Source organism: Macaca thibetana, chromosome 18 (assembly GCF_024542745.1).
Source record: "Macaca thibetana thibetana isolate TM-01 chromosome 18, ASM2454274v1, whole genome shotgun sequence".
Lineage (NCBI taxonomy): Eukaryota > Metazoa > Chordata > Mammalia > Primates > Cercopithecidae > Macaca > Macaca thibetana.
The window spans coordinates 68,828,700-68,852,398 of NC_065595.1; the positions used below are offsets into that span (position 1 = coordinate 68,828,700).

General features: G+C 45.9%; 2 protein-coding genes and 1 non-coding gene across 5 annotated transcripts in view; 1 reads left to right on the forward strand and 2 right to left on the reverse strand.

Annotated features, from left to right (window-relative positions):
• The window catches only part of PPP4R1 (protein phosphatase 4 regulatory subunit 1), a 71,910-nt gene extending 69,085 nt beyond the window's left edge, over nt 1-2,825 (reverse strand). The window contains exons 1-2 of one of the 3 annotated variants that reach the window (XM_050767374.1): nt 2,662-2,825; nt 1,876-1,920 (exon numbers count right to left, since the gene is read on the reverse strand). Coding sequence is in view for 2 of the 3 variants with exons in the window: in XM_050767373.1 (XP_050623330.1) it covers nt 1,876-1,920; nt 2,126-2,132 (52 nt within the window). In the remaining variant the exon portion in view is untranslated. Of the gene's footprint in view, nt 1-1,875; nt 1,921-2,125; nt 2,250-2,661 lie in introns of those variants that run through there. The other 2 variants (XM_050767373.1, XM_050767372.1) reach the window with 2 other exon arrangements.
• Nucleotides 1-23,699, forward strand: part of RAB31 (RAB31, member RAS oncogene family) — a 431,066-nt gene that overhangs the window by 173,418 nt on the left and 233,949 nt on the right. The gene's annotated exons all lie outside the window — the stretch shown is intronic.
• Nucleotides 5,604-5,710, reverse strand: LOC126941644 (U6 spliceosomal RNA). The gene has a single exon (XR_007721411.1). It is a non-coding gene; the product is annotated as a U6 spliceosomal RNA (small nuclear RNA).

Genomic DNA, 23,699 nt, shown 5'->3' on the forward strand with positions numbered 1-23,699 from the left:
GGCTCCAAGTCTGTAACTGTAATAGTACTGTACACCTAGATTCAAAACTGCTTGTAAACCACTAGAGGGCACGGGTTGTGCCCACCCTTCCCAGAGCTCCATCCCTAGTACGGGGCAGAGTCTTCAAACTCATGGCTGAATTTTTCACAGGTATGCCTTCCCCTCTACATTGTGCTTGTTGGGGGCTAGGGAAGAAACTGACACCGCATTTCATCCTTCAGGAGTGAGAAGTTTTTGCTCCAGACAGTCATAAATACTTGCTGAATGAATGAATCTTTTATTCACAAAGTCGAACATAAATCTAAAAAGCCCTCCTCGAGGTAACATAATCAGGGCCACTTCTCCAATCCTAACCTGGCAAGAGATCTGAAATCAATAGCTGCCTTAAACAATATCTCAAACTTACTATTAGGCAGAGAAGTGGCTTACGGTAAACATTAAATAAAATGTTAAAGCCGCCCTTCACTACATGAGTACTGCTCCCTTTAAGAGAGCTGTTTTGAGCCACCCCACTAAAAACACAGACTTAACCAAAGTCTGGACGTGGTTCATTTAAAGATAAATCACTCGTTTCAAATAATCCATCTAAATAGTAAATGCCCTTTACTTTACTCAAAACAACCAGGAATCTAAAAATTCAGTTTACTCTGAGTAAGGGAAGCACCTTAGACAATGTTAAGGATTAACTACAGAGTATTTAAAAGAGTAATTTCAAACTGCAACCATCTCTGAAATTACTTACACAGGTATTAGACAGTCAATCTCAGCATCCAGTAGGCTTTCCACTAAACAGACCACAATTCTACTATGCTTAGCATCTCAACTCAGAACAATTTCTTGGTCCCTTATGCATCCCATGATCTGCGCTTATACATTTTGCACACTCTTCATTTTTAAAATGCATCTTAAAACCTATTGATTTTTCTGATGGGTCACTATTTTGGAAGATTAGCATGAATAGAAACTATTTTAACTGCAATCTGTCACTTCTTTCAATACAAACCTGCTTAACTCTGTCTTTTCTATCGTGACCCAAATTATCTTCTAAGACTTAGAAAAGTACATATAAGACGAAAAATTCCTTTCTAAATATCAATTCCGTCGCCATCAGGAAACGTCAAAAACTTTGTCTTTTTAAAAATAAAAACGTCAACTCTCTAAAAACTTCAGTACCTCAAAGGAAGGCTGCACTGTTAACACTGAAGGAGGGCTGGGTGATTTCTGAGTATCTGCATTAAAGAAATATGCTCTTCAAACCTAGTAATTCCTGACGAGGCCACACCTTCTAACCTTCCCGTAATCCACGAATCACATCGGGAGCAATCTAGAAACTGCTCCCAGCCCAAGTAAAATGACAGGTATGTCATCCTCAGACGACCCAAAACCGGGTCGGGGAGCCCAGACGGCTACCGGGGCCCAGGCTGCCCCCCCCCGGCGCTCCTGGAAGAGCCACTCTAAGGAAACACACCTCCCGCGCGAGCCTCTTCCTTCCTAGAGGGACGGGGGAAGGGGACACCCGGGGCCGAAACACACCCAAACCCCACTTCAAATCCTGCCCCACCGGCTTCTCCTTCCAAATCAGCCGCGCCACTGCCGAGCCCGCGGGCGATTCGGGGGCGCCGGGAGAGGAGAGCGAAGGGCGGAAAGCGAACTTGGGCGTTACTCCGGGCGTCTCCCTCCCCCAGCGGAACCTGGGCGCGCCGTTTCCTCACGGACGCGAGATTTTCCCCCAAAATCGCCACCCCAGCCCGCCCGGGGCCGCCCTCGCCCACCGTCCCCTCAGCCAGCCAGGGCCCGGCCCAGGCCGCGCCGCAGCCCGCCCTCCCCGGCCGCTCCCCGCGGGCTGCCGGGCCACCGCGAGGTCGGGCCACTCACATCCGTCGGCGTCCTCCTGCAGGTCCTCCTGGAGCAGCGAGAGGTCTGCGCCGAGGAGAGAGAAGAAAGGCCCGGTCAGCGCCCCGGGGCCCGGCGCGACGCCCCCACCGCCCGCCCTCCCGCCCCGGCGGCGCCTCCCCGCGCCGGGACCCCACGCCGGCCCCGGCCCGGCCGCCACTCAGGGCGGCGGCGGAGGGCGGGTGGGCGCGAGGAGTCGCCGCCGCCGCCCGGAGAACAGGGGGCCACGTACCCGCCATCTTGTGGTCGCCCCCTCCTCCGCGGCCGCCCGGGGATCCGGGGCTACATGGAGCGGCGCGAGCCGGGGAGCCGGTGGACGCGCGCGGGAGGGGCGGCGGGGAGGAGGAGGGCCGGGCTGGCGGGGGCGCGCGCGCGGGGCGGGCCGAGGGCCCGGGCCTGCCGCGGGCGGCGCGGCTCCCGGACGCCTGGGCCCCCGGCCGCGTCCCGCCCCGCCTGCTCCTCTGCGCGGCTCCCGGGCGACCGGCGCTCCCGCCTCCCGCCTTCCCCGCTCCCGGCCGGGCCCCGGCCCGGCGGCGCGCGCTCACACCCTCGGCCCAAGCCGCCCTCAAGCCGAGCGCTGCGGACGGGGGCGCGCAAACTGCCGCCGGCCGGGACCCTGCGGCGAGTGCCGGAACCCGGCCGGGCGGGGCCTCCCGCGGACCGGCCGCTTTATTGGGTCACCGGCCTCGCCCACCGCCCTGCAGGCCGCAGCCATCTCGGCGGGCGCGCCGCTCGTGGCCCGCGCCCCATCCCCAGGCCTGCACGTACGTCGTCGGCGATCCGGGGCCGGGGCGGCTCCGAGGTCGGCGGAGCCGGGGTCCCACCTCCTATTGGAGGAAGCGCCGCCTCCCCACCCGCCCGGGGCCCTCGCCAAGTGGCTGCTAACAAAGCCCAGGGCCCGGCTGCGGGGCGGTTGACTGACAAAGTCATGCCTGCCTAGCCAGCTTCCTCGTGCAGCACGGTGAAGGCTGGGGCGCCGGGTTTTTACTCCCACGTCCTGCTAACTCGAGCTGACAAGGCGGGCAATCCGCCAGCGGGAGCGGTGGCCGGCCTGGGGTCAGATCCTGAATCAGCCAGTTAGTTGGTAGGAGTGGGGCCCATTTGTAGAATGAAGGTGATACCTGCCTCGTGGGGTTATTGGCATTAAATGAAGAATGTAGGGAACCTAGCACGGTTCTTGATGTCTAGGAGGTGCTCGGTGAAGGGTGCCTGTGATTCGCTTTTGGCTTTTAAATACTTTTGGCAGCACTTGAGGTGTTAAAGTCTGTGTCCCAGACTTTATTAGTCTTGTTGTTTTACGTGACTTAAGCGATTAGCTCAAACACCCAAGTACAAAGTGGGGCTAAACCCAGGTTTTCCGACACGGTTCTGCCTCCATGGCTTTATCCCCAGCTCCACCCAAAGCCTCCAAAATGGTGGTGGTATCCTAAAGTGATCAACAAAACACCAAACTGTGTGATGGTGCCACTTTGTCGATGTGGTCTCTTAGGAGAGGGAATTCTAAATAGTTAATTAGCTTGTTCCTTTCTGCGTTGTAATCTTGACCAAGGACAATGTATTGGCATTTAATGCCATTGAAGATTTAGAGACGAAGGAATCAGATCCTCTGAGATTCCTAAATCTGTGTAATAAAATAGTTTCTACACATAGCTATTCCAAAAAATTCCCTATCAGATATTACTAACAAGATAGATTATAGTCTGTATGAAATTTCTAGGAGTAATAAAAATCAGAATAGACCCCGTAACTCGGAGTATGTGTCTAATTTTCTCAGCTATAAAATAGTTAAAACTAAAGGCTGTTTCTCTTCCTTCCTTGATGAATGCCCTTACGTGAATTCAGCTGACACACTCAGAATGACAAAGGAGTTAGAAATTCACATCAACATAAATTGGTCCCGACTGACTCAAACCATGAGAATTCTGCTCTGCTGAGATACCTTGTCAGTATCTACCACTTAAGCAATTCTGGGTAAATGGGGGAAGAAAGAGCCAAATCAGCTCTTTTTTTCATTAAAAAACAATTTTTTTTTTAGAGCCGAAGTCTTGCCTTGTAGCCCAGGCTGGAGTACAGTGGCACAATCATGACTCACTGTAACCTCGAGCTCCTGGCCTCGAGAGATCCTCCCATCTCAGCCTCCCAGGTAACTAGAACTACAGGTGCGGGCCACTCCACCTGGCTAATTTATTTTTAAAATTTTTGTAGGGATGTGGTTCTACTATGTTGCCCAGGCAGGTCTTGAACTCCTGGCCTCAAGCAATCCTCTGGCCTTGGTCTCCCAAAGTGCCAGGATTACAGGTGTGAGCCACCAAACCCAGCCCAAATCAGCTCTTTATAGTAACTGGTGATCTCACTGCAACAACACAAAATCTACAGGGTGCCAACTGTGCTTCAGCCACTGGATGCACTAAGATAAAACTGTCTTGATCTACACAGTCGAGTTAGACTTAACAGTTCTCAGTAATCATGATAAAATAGGGGCTATGTACCAAATGCTAGCCTAGGATATGGAACAACTAATTCTGCCTTTGGTAGCTGGGCCTCAATAAGTTTTACCTCAGTATTCTGTGGGAAGGGCAGCAAAGGAGGAGGATTTGTATCATTTTTCTGTATTCAAGAGCTATGCATTTGATTATCATCTTAGCTGAATTACACATTGCAACAAGTGCCTTTAAGCAGTATGGTTTTTAGATATTTCTGTGATGGTGTCATTCATGGTTCAGCACAAGTATGTGTTTTTTATATTTCGCTTTCTCTCATTCTCCTTTCTAAAAGAAAGGAGTTTTTAAACCGGTATTTACAAACTGCACTCTGTTGCCTTCTTATAAGAAATAATATTTAAACAAATAATACCAATCATTGTTCTACATACCGTTACCCCAGCTTCACTTACAGTGCAGCTTGAGGATGACAGAGCTGTGTGTTGTCCATGGTCAGAGCACACAGGAGGTCTGAATTGTTATCCTGTTCTGCCACTGAAATGTGTAAAATATAGGAGGAGTGTCCCCCAAGTCATTTTTCTAAAAGCATCATCCAACTATGTAAGTACTAAGGCCTGCATTTTTAAGAATAAGTCCTCTTCCAAATGATAATTAAAGGGTTTTTGTTTGTTTTTGAGACAGGGTCTTGCTCTGTCACCCAGGCTGGAGTGCAGTGGTGCAGTCTTAGCTCACTGCACCCTCCACCTCCCGGGCTCTAGCAATCCTCCCACCTCAGCCCCCTGAGTAGCTGGGACTACAGGTGGGCGCCACCACACCCAGCTAATTTTGGTATTTTTTTGTAGAGACATGGTTTTGCCATGTTGTCCAGGCTGGTCTCAAACTCCTGGGCTCAGGTAATCTGCCCACCTCAGCCTCCCAAAGTGCTGGGGTTATAGGCAGGAGCCACTGCACCTGGCCACAGTGACAATTTTTCTTAGCAGCCAATGAGCCTTGGAAATTAATGTGTTTGGCTTTTCAACCACAAACAAACATAAAAAAAAGAATCGTGGGGAAAACATTGCTAATAAATAAAACCTACCTGACGTTGCTAGCCACTATCATGTTTGTTAATTTTTGCATCGGTGATGAACCATTCACTTTTTTCTTCAGAATTATCATTCCTGAAACTGAAAGTATATAAAGACAGACCTATTATTTATTATACAATCTGAAAAATGGAGAAATACTTATGTAATTAAAAATGATTTTTGAACAAATATTTCTTTACTTTTTTTAATGAACTGCTTCATGAATTTGTGTGTCATCTTTGCGCAGGGGCCATGCTAATCTTCTCTGTATCAGTCTAATGTTAGTACATGTGCTGCTGAAATGAGCACATTAAACAAATTCTTACCATTCATTTCATTCATCTCTTTTTTTGAAACCAGGTTGACAAAATGTCCCTCATAGACTCATTTTCAAATAAGAACAATTTTTAGGCTGTGTGTGGTGGCTCACGCCTGTAATCCCAGCACTTTGGGAGGCTGAGGTGGGTGGATCACCTGGGGTTGGGAGTTTGAGACCAGCCTGGCTAACACGACGAAACCCCATCTCTACTAAAAATACAAAAAATTAGCTGGGCGTAGTGGCATATGCCTGTAATCCCAGCTACTAGGGAGGCTGAGGCAGGAGCATCACTTGAACCCAGGAGGTAGAGGTTGCAGTGAGCCGAGATCACGCCATTGCACTCCAGTCTGGGACACAGAGTGACACTCTGTCTCACAAAAAAAAAAAAGAGAAAAAGAACAATTAAAAAAATTAATTGCCAGTCTCTTACCTAAAGCCTCTTATACATTTCTATAAATTGTACAAAGGTAAGGCCGGGCACAGTGGCTCACACCTGTAATCCCAGCACTTTGATAGGCTGAGGCGGGCAGATCACGAGGTCAGGAGATTGAGACCATCCTGGCTAACACAGTGAAACCCAGTCTCTACTAAAAATACAAAAAAATTAGCTGGGAAGGCACCTGTAGTCCCAGTTACTCGGGAGGCTGAGGCAGGAGAATGGCGTGAACCCAGGAAGTGGAGCTTGCAGTGAGCCGAGATCGCGCCACTGCACTCCGGCCTGGGCGACAGAGTGAGACTCCATCTCAAAAAAAAAAAAAAAAATTGTATAAAGGTAAATATTTGTGAAATTTTACATGTCCTCCGCTCTATGCTGCTTCCATCTCCCTTTAAAGCTCCCTGTAAAGGTGACATTCTGAATGTGAAGCCTTAGCCTTTCCTAGAACTTTCATAGTTTTTCAAAGATATTTGATCTCTTTATTCACGTCAGCTAAAGAGACATATTCTCACACTGACCTAAGAGAGGGAGGGAGGGAGGGAGGGAGGGAGGGAAAGGGAAAAATACCTACAGAACTGAGCTCTATCCAGAGTTACCCTGATTCAGGGCTGTTATTTCTGCATTTACAGGAGCTGAACACTGCCCCAAGAATGCAACAGAACCTCAACTCTGTCCCAAGGTCATCAGCCACAGCTCCAAGTTTCTTCGCATCAGCTTTTTCTGAACAAAATAGTGCATCCTGCTGGAATCACTACTGTAAACTGAGTATAAAGGAAAATAAACCCTCTTTTTCTTATCCACTGTGTTCCCTACTCCCGTGCTTTTCCCAATGCTCCAGGTTAGTAGAGGCAAAAGAATTCCCCACTGAGGAGGTACTACATCCTATACAATTTGTTCCACACATTTTAATTTCATTAAGAGAAAACAAAGATGTTTAAACAGTGAGCACTAAATGGATTAGAGTGGCAGTAGTAAATTTCCTTTGTGCCTTTCTCTTAGAATTCAGAAACCTTTAGTTGCAATCGCATTCAAAGCAATATGGGAGGGGCTTCCACAATGCCTAGCACAGAGTACATGGGGAGGAAATGCTTATCATTTTAGATGCTTATTATTTTAAACATTTAAATATTTATTATTCTGAATCTGAATGAATGAGTCAAGTTGAACCAGGAAATAAACCATAGCAAACCACATATTCAAACCCAGATAAGTTCAGTGGTTAACTGCCCTAATTCTAAGCTCCCTTCACAGTAAGGCTGCTCTATGGTAATATGATTCAGAAGAAATTACTTCCATTCTCATTTCACTTCTCTGTAACTCTTTGTAACAAATTGCTTGTGTCTCTGGTCCTTGGTTCCTTCCTTTGGTGAGAAAAATATTAGCACAATGACACAACACAATTCCCAGACTAGATAGCTAATACATTTTCTAACTTTTTATTTAGAAACAATTACAGATTTACATGAAGTTTCAAATGATGTGCCAGGATATCCTATGTCCCCTTCACACCAGTTCCCCCAATGGTAATATTACCATATATATAAAATATTTCTCAGAGCATGTGCCAGGCATTATATTAAGCGCTTTTTCTTTTCTTTTCTTTTTTATTTTTTCTGAGATGGAGTCTTGCTCCATCACCCAGGCTAGAGTGCAGTTGCACAATCTCAGCTTGCTGCAACCCCTACCTCCCGGATACAAGCGATTCTCGTGTCTCAGCCTCCTGAGTAGCTGGGACTACAGGCGCCCACCACCACACTCAGCTAATTTTTGTTTGTTTGTTTTTGTTTTGTTTTTTTTTTTGTACAGATGGGGTTTCACCGCATTGGCCAGGCTGGTCTCAAACTCCTGACCTCAAGTGATCCACCTGCCTCGGCTCCCCAAAATGGTGGGATTACAAGTGTGAGCCACCGTGCCCAGCCTGTTAAGTGCTTTTATGTGCTTTCTGATTTATTTAAAACAGGCTATGGCCGGGCGCGGTGGCTCAAGCCTGTAATCCCAGCACTTTGGGAGGCCGAGACGGGTGGATCACGAGGTCAGGAGATCGAGACCATCCTGGCGAACACCGTGAAACCCCGTCTCTACTAAAAAAATACAAAAAACTAGCCGGGCGAGGTGGCGGGCGCCTGTAGTCCCAGCTACTCGGGAGGCTGAGGCAGGAGAATGGCGTAAACCTGGGAGGCGGAGCTTGCAGTGAGCTGAGATCCGGCCACTGCACTCCAGCCCGGGCTACAGAGCGAGACTCCGCCTCAAAAAAAAAAAAAAAAAAAAAAAAAAAAAAAAAAAAAAAAAAAACAGGCTATGAAGTAGAAATTGATATTACTATTTTAAAAATATAGGAAATCGAAGCTCAAAAAGGTTGGGTATTTTGACAGAGATCAAAAAGCAAATAGGGGTTTTGTCATGGTGGCTTACATCTGCAATCCTAGCACTTTGGGAGGCCGAGGCGGGCGGATCACTTGAGGCCAGGAGTTCGAGACCAGCCTGGCCAACATGGTGAAACCCTGTCTCTACTAAGAATACAAAAGTTAGCTGGGCGTGGTGGCACATGCCTGTAATCCCAGCTACTCGGGAGGCTGAGGCACTAGAATCGCTTGAACCCAGGAGGTGGAGTTTGCAGTGAGCCGAGATGGTGCCACTGCACCCTGGCCTGGGTGACAGAGTGAGACTGTCTCAAAAAAAAAGAAAGAAAGCAAGCAAATAGGGAAACTAGGATTCAAACATTGGAATCCTGATTCTAAATAATGGCAATAGAGTTTTCATATCCTCACATTCATTGCTTTTCTGTCAAAATGGTCCTTAGTTAACTTCTTTCATGTTAAGAGAACTTCTAGTCTTTCAACATGTATGGTGTCTTGGTATAATCTCTAATTCCATTTAAGTCATCACTATTCCCTGAGGATTTTGTCATTGAAACATTTTAGGAGTCACCCCTTCACTCCGTTTCCCACTCAATATCCTGACCAAGATATTAACCACTTCAAACCCATACTAATAACTTTTTAACTAACCTGTTTCAATTATTCTGGCCACGGATACAAAAATTATCTTTCTCATATAATATTTTGTTCATCACAATTCTGTGAAAATCCCAAGCAAGTGCCTTAACAGTGTCCTCTCACCAGCTGCCCTTGGCTTGTTTAGCTGCAGTTTACCACCATTTCATTATTCAGACAAGTCATCCAGGTAGACAACCTTGAACTCAGGTGCCAACTCACTTCTCCCTCAAATGATGTTCTTGGTTTTTCAGGAGGGTTTGTTGCTGCTGCTTGTGGGTATGTGGCAGGTGTTGGGAAGGGTGGAATTCTACATCTTTTTTTTTTTTTGGAGATGGGGTCTCACTATGTTGCCCAGGCTAGTCTGGAACTGCTGGGCTCAAGCAATCCTCCCACCTCAGCCTCCTAAAGAGCTGGGATTACAGGTGTAAACCACCATGGCTGGCTGGAATTCTACATCTTTGTAACATCTATTCTTTTCTGAATTTTCCAATTACAAAAATACATATTCTTGGAGAGCCCAGAAAAGTATAACAAAAAAATTAAAATCTCTAAAAATTTAGAGATTATACCCCCAAACAACATATGTTTACCTCTTTTTTAAGCTTTCAAAGTCCTATATTTAAAAAAGGTTAGCCTAGGCCGGGCGCGGTGGCTCACGCCTACAATCCCAGCACTTTGGGAGGACAAGGTGGGCGGATCACGAGGTCAGGAAATCGAGACCATCCTGGCTAACACAGTGAAACCCCGTCTCTACTAAAAATACAAAAAATTAGCCGGGCGTGGTGGCGGGCGCCTGTAGTCCCAGCTACCCAGGAGGCTGAGGCAGGAGAATGGCGTTAACCTGGGAGGCGGAGCTTGCAGTGAGCCAAGATCATGCCACTGCACTCCAGCCTGGGCGACAGTGGGAGACTCCGTCTCGGGGGGGAAAAAAAGTTTAGCCGTGCGTGGTGGTGCATGCCTGTAATCCCAGCACCTTGGGTGGATTACCTGAAGTCAAGAGCTCGAGACCAGCCTGACCAACATGGTGAAACCCTGTCTCCACTAAATTAAAAAAAAAAAAAAAAAATTAGTCTGGTGTGGTGGTGCATGCCTGTAATCCCAGCTACTTGGGAGGCTGAGGCAGGAGAATCTCTTGAACCTGGGAGGTGGAGGTTGCAGTGAGCCGAGATTATGCCATTGCACTCCAACCTGGGCAAAAAAAAGCATAACTCCATTTAAAACAACAACAACAATAATAATTTAAAAACCCAAAACTTTAAATAGCTTTGTTGAGATATAAATTACAGACTATAAAATTTACCCATTTAGCTGGGCGAGGTGGCCATGCCTGTAATCCCAACACTTAGGGAGGCCAAGGCAGGCGGATTGCTTGAGCCCAGGAGTTCAAGACCAGCCTAGGCAACATGGTGAGGCTCCATCTCTACAAAATATACAAAAACTAGCTGGGTGTGGTGATGCATGCCTGTAGTCCCAGCTGCTCAGGAGGCTGAGGTGGGAGGATGGATTGAACCCAGGAGGTGGAGGCTGTAGTGAGTTGGTGAGTTGTAATCATGCTACTGCACTCCAGCCTGGGTGGCAGAATAAGACCCTGCCTCAAAAATAATAATAATAATAATAAATAAAATAAAATGTCCCCATTTAAAATGTACAATTCATTAGTTTTTAGAATATTCAGTTATGTGACCATCACATCTAATTTGAGAACATTTTCATAACCCCAAAAAGAAACAAGTATCATTGTCTCTCCTGATTGCCACTACATACAACCCCAGTCCTAGGTAACCACTAATGTATTTTCTGTCTGTGGATTTGTCTATTCTGGACATTTCACATAAATGGATTTGTATAATATGTGGTCTTTTGTGACTGGCTTCTTTCACTTAGCTGAATGTGTTTAATATTCATCTATGTTGTAGCATGTATCAGTATTTCATTCTTTTTAAAAAAAATCTTTTTATTAATGAATAATAGTTCATTGTATGGATATATCACATTGTATTCATCCCTTCACCAGTTAATGGACATTTGGATTGTTTCCTTGTTTTAGTCATTATGAATAAGGCTGCTATAAACATTCATCTACAAGTTTTTGTGTGGATATATGCTTTCAGTTCTCTTGGGTATATCCCTAGAAGTGGATTTGCTGGGTCGTGTGTTTTTTCATGTTTTTGTTTTGTTTTATTTGAAACAGGATCTCACTCTGTTTCCTACATTGGCGTGCAGTGGCACAATCAAGGCTCACTGCAGCCTTGGCTGGGTTATCTGTTAACTCCATCTTTACTACTTTGAGGAACTGGCAATTGTTGTCCAATGCAACCACATTGTTTTGCATTTTCATTAGCAATGTATGAGGGTTCTAATTTCTCCACATCTTCCTACATAAAATGTGTCTCATCCAAAGACAAGCTGTAATTATTCACAAATGACATGATTATATATGTGGAAGATACAAGACTCTAGAAATAAACTATACAAAGTGAATATAGGAATCCCAGCACTTTGGGAGGCCGAGGTGGGCAGATCACGAGGTCAGGAGATTGAGACCATCCTGGCTAACACAGTGAAACCCCGTCTCTACTAAAAATACAAAAATTTAGCCGGGCATGGTGGCAGGCACCTGTGATCTCAGCTACTCGGGAGGCTGAGGCAGCAGAATGACGTGAACCTGGTAGGCGGAGCTTGCAGTGAGTCGAGATCATGCCTCTGCACTCCAGCCTGGGCGACAGAACAAGAGTCTGTCTCAAAAAAAAAAAAAAAAAAAAAAAAAAAAATAGAAAATAGGCTGAGTGTGGTGGCTCACACCTATAATCTCAGCACTTTGGGAGACCAAGGCAGTAGGATCACTTGAGGCCAGGAGTTCAAGACCAGCCTAAACAATAGAGCCATACCCATTTCTACAAAAAATGTAAAAAATAGCTATACATGGTGGTGCATGCCTGTAGTACTAGCTACTCAGAAAACTGAGGTGAGAGGATTACTTGAAGCCCAGGAGTTCGAGGCTGCAGTGAGCTGTGATCATGCCACTGAACTCCAGCTTGAGTGACAGAGCAAGACTTTGTCTCAAAATAATAATAATAATAAACTTAAAGTTTAAAAGTAAATTTAGCAGTCATTAGACACAAGATCAGTTCTATATCTATTATATAACTACTCAATAATTATAAATAGAATTTATAAATTTAATGTTACTTGCAATAGCATTAAGAAGGTTGAATCCTCAGAATGAATCCTAATGAAAGATGTGCAGGACAATTACATAGAAAACTACAAAACATTGTCAAAGAAATTAACTTGATGAATTCTAAAGAAAATGATAGGCTGGCTGGGTGTGTTGGCTCACGCCTGTAAACCCAACACTTTGGGAAGCCAAGGTGGGCAGATCACCTGTGGTCAGAAGTTTGAGACCAGCCTGGCCAACATGGTGAAACCTCATCTCTACTAAAAATATAAAAATTTGCTGAGCGTGGTGGTGGGTTCCTGTAATCCCAGCTACTCTGGAGGCTGAGACAGGAGAATCGCTTGAACCCGGGAGGCGGAGTTTGCAGAGAGCTGAGATTGCACCACTGCACTTCAGCCTGGGCGACAGAATGAGACTCCATCTTAAAAAAAAAAAAAAAAAGAAAATAAAAGAAAGAAAATGATAGGCTACATCAAGACCACAGATTAGAAAGCTCAATTTTATGAAAAGTCAATTGTCTTTCAAATTGATTTATAGATTCAATTCATTCCTGATTAAAATCTGAGCAGATTTTGTTGTTGTTGTTTTGAGATGGAGTCTCCCTCTGTCACCCAGGCTGGAGTGCAGTGGCACGATCTTGGCTCACTGCAACCTCCGCCTCTTAGGTTCAAGCAATTCTCCTACATCAGCCTTCGGGGTAGCTGGGATTACAGGCTTGTGCCACCATACCCATCTAATTTTTTTATTTTTAGTAGAGACAGGGTTTCACAATGTTGGCCAGGCTGGTCTCGAACTCCTGATCTCAGGTGATCCACCACCTTGGCCTCCCAAAGTACTGTGATTACAGGTGTGAGTCACTGTGTCCGGCGTAGATTATTTTTATGGGTGGCCAGAAGTCTGACACGGATCTCACTGAGTTAAAGTCAGAGTGTCAGCAGGGCTGCATTCCTTTCTGGAAGCCCGAGGGTAGAACGCATTTCCTTTCCTTTTCCAGCTTCTAGATACCTCCACTTTCAGTGACTCATGGCCTCCTTTCTTCATCTTCAGCATCGTTGCATCTCTCTGATCCTTTCTCCACAGTCACGTCACCCTCTAACTCTTTTTCTCTCTTCCACTTTTAAGGACTTTATTTTATTTATTTATTTATTTATTTATTTATTTATTTATTTTGAGACAGAGTCTCACTCTGTCACCCAGGCTGGAGTGCAGTGGCACGATCACCATCACCTCCGCCTCCTGGGTTCAAGTGATTCTCCTGCCTCAGCCTCCCAAGTAGCTGGAGTTACAGTTGCATGCTACCATACCCAGCTAATTTTTATTTTTGTATCTTTAGCAGAGATGGGATTTCACCATGTTTGCCAGGCTGGTCTCAAACTCCCGACCTCAAGTGATCCATCTGCCTTGGCCTCCCAGAGTGTTGGGATTACAGGCATGAGCCACTGTGCCTGGCACTTTTAAGGACTTTATGATGACATAAAGTGGATAGTGGGTATTGACTACCTGATTCTAAAGGTATATGTAGAAATGCAAAGAATCAAGCCAAGAATAACCAATTTCAAAGAACAGCCACCAAGTGGGAGAAACTTACCCTGCTAGATATCTAGACTTACATTAAAGCTACAATAACTAAGACAGTGCAATGTTGGAGTGAACATAAACAAATAGACCAATAAAGCAAAATGAAGAGTACAGAAACAGGCCCACACATATATCAATACCTGATTTATAACAATAGTAAGTATGTAGAGAACTAAAAGACAAAAGTAGCACCATAGAGCTGTGGGAGAAAGCCGAGGCTGGGAGGGTTGGAGTGCCATATGAGACAAAAAAACAAAAAAAAGGAAATTGATTGCTACCTTGCTTCATACACAGAAAACAATTCCAGATGAATTTAGATACAAATAAGAAAGGTAAAAAAATAAAGCTTTGTAAGATAACATAGGCCGGGCATGGTGGCTCATCACGCCTGTAATCCCAGCACTTTGGGAGGCCGAGCTGGGCAGATCACTTGAGGTCAGGAGTTCAAAACCAGCTTGGCCAACATGGTGAAACCTTGTCTCTACTAAAAACACACAAAAAATTAACTGGGCATGGTGGTGGGCACCTGTAATCCCAGCTACTTGGGAAACTGAGGCAGGAGAATCACTTGAACTTGGGAGGTGGAGGTTGCAGTGAGCTGAGATCGTGCCACTGCACTCCAGCCTGGGTAACAAAGTGATGCTCTGTTTCCAAAAAAAAAAAAAAAAAAGAAAGAAAAAAGAAAAAAAGAAAAAGATAACGGGAATATGTTCTTGGCATTGGGGTATGGAATGATTTTCTTTTCTTTTCTTTCTTTTCTTTTCTTTTCTTTTTTTCATTACTGGAGGTAGGGTCTCACTATGTTTCTCAGATTGGTCTCGAACTCCTGGGCTCAAGTGATCCTCCTGCCTCAGCCTTCCACAATGCTGGGATTACAGGCATTAGACACCACACCCAGCCAAGAATGATTCCTTAAACAGACACATAACACTGACCACGAAGGAAAAGATAAGTTGAATGATATTAAAATTAAGAAGTTATGTTACGATGGCTCACACACTTGTAATCCCAGCACTTTGGGAGGCCAAGGCGGGCGGATCACAAGGTCAGGAGATCAAGACCATCCTGGCTAACACGGTGAAACCCCGTCTCTTCTAAAAATACAAAAAAATTAAACAGGCGTGGTGGCGGGCGCCTGTAGTCCCAGCTACTCCGGAGGCTGAGGCAGAAGAATGGCATGAACCTGGGAGGCAGAGCTTGCAATGAGCTCAGATCGCACCACTGCCCTCCAGCCTGGGCGACAGAGTGAGACTCCGTCTCAGAAAAAAAAGAAAAAAAGAAAAAAAAAGATGTTATGTTAGGCAAAGACACTATTAAGAGAATGAAAACACAAGCTGTAAAGTGGAAGATATTTGCAACACACATAACTGAAAAAGGGTTTCTATTCAGAATATACAAAGACCTATAAACCAATGAGAAAAAGACTGACAACCTGGTAGGCAAATTGGCAGTATGTATGAACAGGCACTTTATAAAAGAGAATATCTACATGGCTAAAAAACATATGAAACGGTGCTCAAGCTCATTTCTCATTAGGGAAACATAAATACCGTAATGAGATACCATAACACATCCACCAGAATAGCAAAAAACTTACAACACAGACAATGTGTTGAGAATGTGGAGTCTCTTAGTTTTCTGTTGATGCTGTAACAAACTACCACAAACTTAGGAGCTTAAAACAACTCAAATATGTTATCTTACAGTTCTGTGGGTCAGAAGTCTGACACGGATCTCACTGAGTTAAAGTCAGAGTGCCAGCAGGGCTGCATTCCTTTCTGGAAGCCCTAGGGTAGAACGCATTTCCTGTCCTTTTCCAGCTTCTAGATACCTCCACTTTCCGTGACTCGTGGCCTCCTTTCTTCATCTTCAGCATCGTTGCCTCTCTCTGACCCTTTCTCCACAGTCACGTCACCCTCTAACTCTCTTCCTCTCTCTTTCACTTTAAGAACTTTATGATGGCATTGGGTTCACCTGTGTAAACCAAGATCCTCTCCCCTTCTCAATAGCTTTAATTTAATCACAGCTGCAAAGTCCCTGTTGCCAGAGGAGGTCACGTATTCACAGGTTCTTGGGATGAGAATATGGACACTATTCTGCCTACCACATGGAACAACACAGCTTTCTTTCTTTTCTTTTCTTCTTCTTTTTTTTTTTTTTTTTTTTTTTTGAGACAGAGTCTTGCTCTGTTGCCCAGGCTGGAGTGCAGTGGCACGATCTTGGCTCACCGCAACCTCCGCCTCCCGGGCTCACGCCATTCTCCTGCCTCAGCCTCCCAAGTAGCTGGGACTACAGGCGCCTGCCACCACGCCCGGCTAATTTTTTGTATTTTTAGTAGAGATGGGGTTTCACCATGTTAGCCAGGATGGTCTCGAACTCCTGACCTTGTGATTAGCCCGCCTCAGCCTCCCAAAATGCTGGGATTACAGGCTTGAGCCACTGTGCCCGGCCTTTTTCTTTTTCTTTTTCTCTTTTTTTTGAGATGGAAACTCACTCTGTCACCCAGGCTGGAGTGCAGTGACACAATCTTGGCTCACTGCAACCTCCACCTCCCCGGTTCAAGCGATTCACCTGCCTTAGCCTCCCAAGTAGCTGGGACTACAGGCATGCACCACTATACCCAGCTAATTTTTGTATTTATAGTAAAGATGGGGTTTCACCATATTGACCAGGCTGGTCTGAAACTCCTGACCTCAGGTGATCCACCCACCTTGGCCTCCCAGACTGCTGGGATCACAGGTGTGAGCCACCATACCCGGCCTAACACAGCCATCATACAATCCTCTTTGGAATGTAAATTGGTACAACCGTGTTAGAAAATATTTGGCAATATCTACCACAGCTGAACACATGCAGAACCTGTGATCCAACATTCCACTCCAAAAAATGTGTGCACATCACCATTATTTGTAAAAAAACACCCGGACTGGAAGAAATCCTAGTGTCCATCAACATTTAGAATGGATGAATAAAATTGTGGTATATTCATATTATGGGATACTATATAAAAATGAAAGTGAATAAACAACTGCCATACTTTATGAAATGAACATATAGCACCAACATAATGTTAACTGAAGCCGGACACTGAAGAATACATTCTATGTGATTCCATTTGTTCAAATTTTTAGAACTGGCAAAACTAACCTTGGTGCCAGTAGTCAGTTTAGAGGTGACCTTGCAGATGGGATGAAAAATTACTGCAGGCCTGGAGTAGGGCTTCTAGGTCTTGGGAATTTTCCAGTTGTTTTTTTGTTTGTTGTTTGTTTTTTGCTTTTTGAGACGGATTCTCATTTTGTCACCCAGGCTGGAGTGCAGTGGCACAATCTCGGCTCACTGTAGCCTCCGCCTCCTGGGTTCAAGCGATTCTCCCATCTCAGCCACACAGGCATGTGCCACCACACCTGGCTAATTTTTGTATTTTTCATAGAGATAGGGGTTGGTCGTATTTTCCAGGCTGGTCTCCAACTCCTCACCTCAGTAATCCACTCGCCTCAACCTCCCAAAGTGCTGGTTGACAGAAGTGAGTCACCATGCCCAGACAGGAAAGTTCCAGTTCTTAACCTGAGTGATGGTTGTCTATGTGTGAACCTCTGTGATAATTTTTCGTTCTGTATCATATGATTTGGGGATTTTTTTTTCTTATGAAAGTTGCAGATGCCAAGATGAAATTGCTTTAGTCAGACTCAGACGAAATAGGGCTGAGAAGACAAAGGGGAGGGAGGCTCAGGCTTGCATCTCAAATAAGAAATGTTTCCAAGGACTTTCTAAAAATCCACAAGAAATCCCTCCGCATCCTACATGCATCTCCTCCTTTGCATGGCTTGCACATTTGGCAAATATATATGTATTTCTCTCTCTTTTTTTTTTTTTGAAATAGGGTCTCGCTGTGTCACCCAGGCTGGAATGCAGTGGCACAATGACAGCTCACTGCAGCCTCAAATTCCTGGGCTCAAGGGATCCTCCCACCTCAGCTTCCTTGAGTAGCTGGGACTACAGGCATGCACCACCACACCCTGCCAATTTTTAAAAATGTTTGTAGAGACGGGGTCTGGCTGTGTTGCCCAGCCTGATCTGAAACTCAGGGCCTCAAGCGATCCTCCTGTCTCAGCCTCCCAAGGTGCTGAGATTACAGCCATGAACCACCACGCCCAGCCTCAACATGTATTTTTATGACAAAGTTTATCACTAGACATTCTTTAGGACTGCAGTAATTGAGATAAAATGCTCTCAAAAGAACACTTGTTCAATAACACCATCTTCACCAATGAAGTGACGGCAACTCGCTTGAAGCCTCTGGGACCAATTAGCTCAGTTTCTAAGTAGCTTATGTCAACTTCTCCCTTTCAGCCAATAGAACTTCCCTTTGCCCTTCCCCAGCCAGCTGCATTTGTGGCTTGCCGTTTCGTGCATCCAGATTATAATCCTCTTTTCTCATTTCCAGATAAACTCAACATATTTGGAGATATTTTTCTCTAATGCCTTTTTTAGGGTGATATTCTGTATGCATATTTTACTTTTAATTTATAAAAGTGTGTTAAGAAGAAACAAAAAAACATTGCCTCATCCAGAAAGACTTGTGTGGCAATATATAGCCCAGCACCAACACCTAAGAATTTCAAACACTGAGTTTTTCTCTATATCATCTTTAGGAAAAAAATGAAGAAGAAGAGGAGAAAGAAGAAGATGAAGAGGGGAGGAATAGAAAAAGAAAATGTTTACCTGATTTACTATGATTATTTAATAACTAATTATTTTGCTTTTTGCAATAAACTGTTGCAAAACTCTGCCTTTCCCCAGGCAAATGGGAGAAATCAGTGTGCATCTCATCTTTTTTTTTTTTCTATCCACTGTTTCTCTCTCGCCCTTCATGTTTTCCATCCCCTTTAAGTCTTCAACCTACTCTCAGCTTCCCTCAGCTTCCAAACTCAGCGAGTTTAGAATTCTCTCTCTCTCCCTGCACCTCCAGCCCCTTGGATAGGTACCACTAGTGAACTGGGACTACAGTAGCGTCCTGATTAAATCAAAGGTACTTAGTCCTCTAACCTGAAAGTTGAGAGAAAAGGAAATCCTTAATGCCAGCTATGTGACAACTACTCATCTCCATGTAACCCGCACCAGGGCAGCGTGGGGAGGAAAGCAGGGGCTCTGCAGCCAGGCAGCTGCCACAGACCCTGGCGTTGCCTCTTCAGATGTGTGGTCTTTGAGCAATTACTTCATGTCTTTCTTCTCTTTATTTCCCCCATCTACTCTTTTGTTAGTCATTCATTCAACACTTTTGGGGCATACAGTGATGAACAAACCACACACGATTCCTGCCCTCAGAAATTTAAAATTCTAGTTCAACCTTTCTCTTAATTTACATGACAGGGAAACCAAGGTGCAGAGAGCCATTTGTTCAAGGTAGCAACAGGAGTCAGGAGCAGGGCTGGGGGTGGGAGCCATGGCTTTTGACTTCCTATCTAGATAGAGCTCATCTCTTCTTTCCCTGTACCATTTTAGCAGTTGTCACTTTTGCTTGGTAATTAAAATACAATATTTATTTTGAATAGGATAAACACGTACAGTTGTTCCTTCATATCCTGGAGGGGATTGGTGCCAGGACCCCCATCGAATACCAAAATCCTGAAATGCTCCTGTTTGTTATATGAAATGTTACCGTATCTGCATGTAAACTATGCACATCCTCCCATACACTTTAAATCGTCTCGAGATTACTTATAATAACGAATACAATGTAAATGCTGGGCAAATAGTTCTTATACTGTATTTTAAAATTTGTTATTAAAATTATTGTTATCAGTATTATTTTGAAACAGAGTCTCGCTCTGTTGCCTGGGCTGGAGTGCGGTGGAGCAATCTCGGCTCACTGCAACCTCTGCCTCCCACATTCCAGTGATTCTGCTGTCTCAGCCTCCCGAGTAGCTGGGTCTACAGGTGTGCGCCACCACGCCGGGCTAGTTTTTGTCTTTTTAGCAGAGACGAATTTTCACTAGGTTGGCCGGGCTGGTCTTGAGCTCCTGGCCTCAAGTAATTTGCCTGTGAAAGGACACAAAGATAGATGTGTACCCGCCCCCCACCCGCTACACCCTTGTTCTGCTCTCTAATCTTTGCACATACCAGAGATTTCGTAAGTTCTGTGAGTACCTGGTTTTCTGCACGTACCAGAGATTTTGTTTTGCACATACCAGAGATTTTGTAAGTTCTGAGGCAAGGTCACAAGACGTGTTTAAGTAAGATAAACTCTTGCTGCCATAAACCTGCTCTCCCGCCTCAAAGTTTGAACCAAAATATCAGAAATGGCAGGAACCAATCATAGTTAGCCAAATCGCCTTGTTCAAACACTAGCCAATCATATATCTGATTTGTATAATAACTCTATGCCCACTTTTCTTAGACTATATAACATTGTTCGGAGCTGAGTGGGGGAGCTCTCCTGCCCGTCTCGTTTCACGAGCGAGGGAGAGTTCCAGGTTCGAACCTGTAATAAAGATCCTTGCTGCTTAGCTTTGACTCTGGACTCTGGTGGTCTTCTTCGGGGAATAAACGGTCTGGGCATAACAAATGGGGGCTCGTCCGGGATTTCCCCCAAGCCCACCAGACCCCCAAGTCAACGGATCTTAATCTGTAGGTAAGCCGGCTTTGTCACTGTCTCTGTCTTTGTCTCTGTCTGTCTCCCTGAAATTTCGCGAAATCCGTAATCTGTAATCTGTATTGGTCTGTTCTCTAAGTGGCACGGTCTTGGCGGACGCGCTAGAAGACAGCTACTCGGGACTGGTGGGAGACGTTCCCCAGTGCCCATCCGGGGGCCTCCATCCTTGGTTGCCCCGTCTGACTCAGGTCGGAAGTCCGACACGCGCTCGCGAATGCTCATCGTTATTACTGTCTGTCCGTTATTGTTAAGTGTTAAGTGTAAGCCCAAAACGAAACATAAAACCTTTTCTTCCCCTTCCAGGACCGGACCTGTCGGATACTCCCCTCTGCTTCACACTCATTTTCGTCCCCCCTTCTCTTTGTAGGAGCAGTCCAAAGATGGGCAACAACCAGAGCACGCCGCTCTCACTCCTTGTTACCAATTTTAAGGATGTGAAGGCTCGGGGGCGTAACTTAAGTGTAGAACTAAAGAAGGGAAAGCTAGTTACTTTCTGCCGTTCGGAGTGGCCCTCTTTCGGCGTAGGGTGGCCCTCCGAAGGAACTTTCTGTCTCTCTATTATTACTAAGGTAAAAACTAAGATTTTCCTGCCAGGGCAGTCAGGACATCCTGATCAAAATCCTTATATTCTAGTGTGGCAGGATCTTGTGGAAAACCCACCACCCTGGATAACTCCATTCATCCCTGAGCCCTGCAAAGTCCTAGTAACGCGACCTACAAGACAAAAGACTCCCTCTGCTCCCTCGGCCCCTGTGCTGCCGGACAGCCAGGACCCCCTAACGTTAGAACCCACATTTCCCCCACCATATCCGCACCTTATCCCGCAGGACCCAGTCCCCCAAGGTGGTGCTTCCGTAGAGGGAAACCGAGAAGCGGAAGCAGCTGAGAGCGAAAGTAACCTGGGGGGGCCAGCCGGCCGAACACGAGGCCGCGTACAGCGGGACCAAGCTTCCCGACTCCCTGACTCCACTGTAGCCCTGCCTTTCAGAGAAATAGGATCGCTCGATGATACCGGGCTCTCCCGTCTCATGTATTGGCCTTTTTCCACCAGTGATTTATACAATTGGAAGTCCCAAAATGCTCGGTTCTCAGATAATCCCAAAGATCTAACCTCGTTGTTAGACAGTGTCATGTTTACTCACCAGCCGACCTGGGATGACTGTCAACAGCTCCTCCGAATCCTGTTCACAACGGAGGAGCGGGAAAGAATCCAAGTTGAGGCCAGAAAACTGGTTCCAGGAGATGACGGCCAGCCAACTGCAAATCCTGACCTCATTAATGCAGCTTTCCCTTTGACCCGGCCCAGATGGGACTACAACACGGCAGAAGGTAGGGGACGACTGCTCATTTATCGCCAGACTCTAATGGCGGGTCTCCGGGCTGCAGCTCGCAAGCCCACCAATTTGGCTAAAGTATATTCTGTGTTACAAGGTAAGACAGAAAGCCCCGCTGTGTATTTAGAGAGATTAATGGAAGCCTTCAGACAGTTTACCCCTATGGACCCGGAAGCACCGGAAAATCAGGCAGCGGTAGTAATGTCCTTTGTAAACCAGGCAACACCAGATATTAAAAGAAAACTCCAGAAATTAGAAGGTTTAGAGGGAAAGCAGATTCAGGACCTCCTTCAGATGGCCCAGCGAGTTTATAATAATAGGGATACTCCAGAAGAAAAACAGTTCAAGGCAACCAAAGAAATGACCAAAGTCTTAGTAGCAGCTTTCCCCCAGGCAGGAAATGGCCAAAACAGAAAGCAGAAAAAGCAAGGCCCTAGGCAAGGATTAGAAAAAGATCAGTGTGCTTATTGCAAGGAACGTGGCCACTGGATTAAAGACTGCCCAAAGAAACGGACGGAGACCAGCTAACCCTACCTCCATACTCGTTACCCAGGACTCTGACTAGGGAGGACGGGGTTTGGACCCCCTCCCCGAACCCAGGGTAACTTTGCAAGTGGAGGGGTCCCCAGTTCGCTTCTTGGTCGATACTGGGGCGGAACGCTCAGTCCTAACCAAACCAATTGGAAAAATGTCTAAGAAAACATCCTGGGTGCACGGGGCCACAGGCATCAAAAAATACCCCTGGACAACCCAGAGGACTGTAGACTTAGGAACGGGAAAAGTCTCCCATTCCTTCCTAGTCATCCCAGAGAGCCCCTGCCCTCTACTAGGGAGGGACTTGCTGACAAAGATGGGGGCCCAAATCCACTTTGAGCCAGAAGGGCCCAAGATAACTGATTCCCAAAACAGGCCAATATCTATCCTGACTGTCACCTTAGAAGATGAGTACCAACTCCATCAACAGCAAAAGCCCCCCGATCAGGGAATTGACTCTTGGCTCCAGCGTTTCCCTGAAGCGTGGGCAGAAACTGGGGGCTTGGGGCTAGCTAAATATCGACCTGCCATATTTGTGGAAGTTAAGCCAGGGACGGACCCGGTTCGGGTTCGGCAATATCCTATGCCCCTGGAGGCAAGAGAAGGAATTACGCCCCATATCCGCCGACTCCTAGACCAGGGAGTCCTACGGGCTTGCCACTCATCCTGGAATACTCCACTGTTACCTGTTCGTAAACCCAACAGTACGGACTACAGGCCAGTACAGGATTTAAGAGAAGTTAATAAAAGGGTCATGGACATACATCCCACTGTGCCCAATCCATACACCCTTCTGAGTGCCTTACATCCCAAAAAACAGTGGTATACCGTTCTTGATCTAAAAGACGCTTTCTTCAGCCTTCCTCTGGCTCCCAAAAGTCAAGAACTCTTTGCATTTCAATGGACGGATCCTGAGAGGGGCATCAACGGTCAGCTAACATGGACCAGACTGCCACAAGGGTTCAAGAACTCGCCAACCCTGTTCGATGAAGCCCTTCATGAAGATCTGGGTGAGTACCGGCGGCAACACCCTGAAATAACTATTTTGCAATATGTTGATGATCTCTTAATAGCGGCCAGGTCCCTGGAAACTTATGTTCAAGGGACTGAGGACCTCCTGAAGACTCTGGGGGAGGTAGGCTACCGAGCCTCAGCAACAAAGGCTCAGATCTGCAAGTCGGAGGTAACTTATCTGGGGTACCTATTAAAAGGGGGGCAACGCTGGCTAACCAAAGCCCGAAAGGAAACAGTCCTACGCATCCCTAGACCCC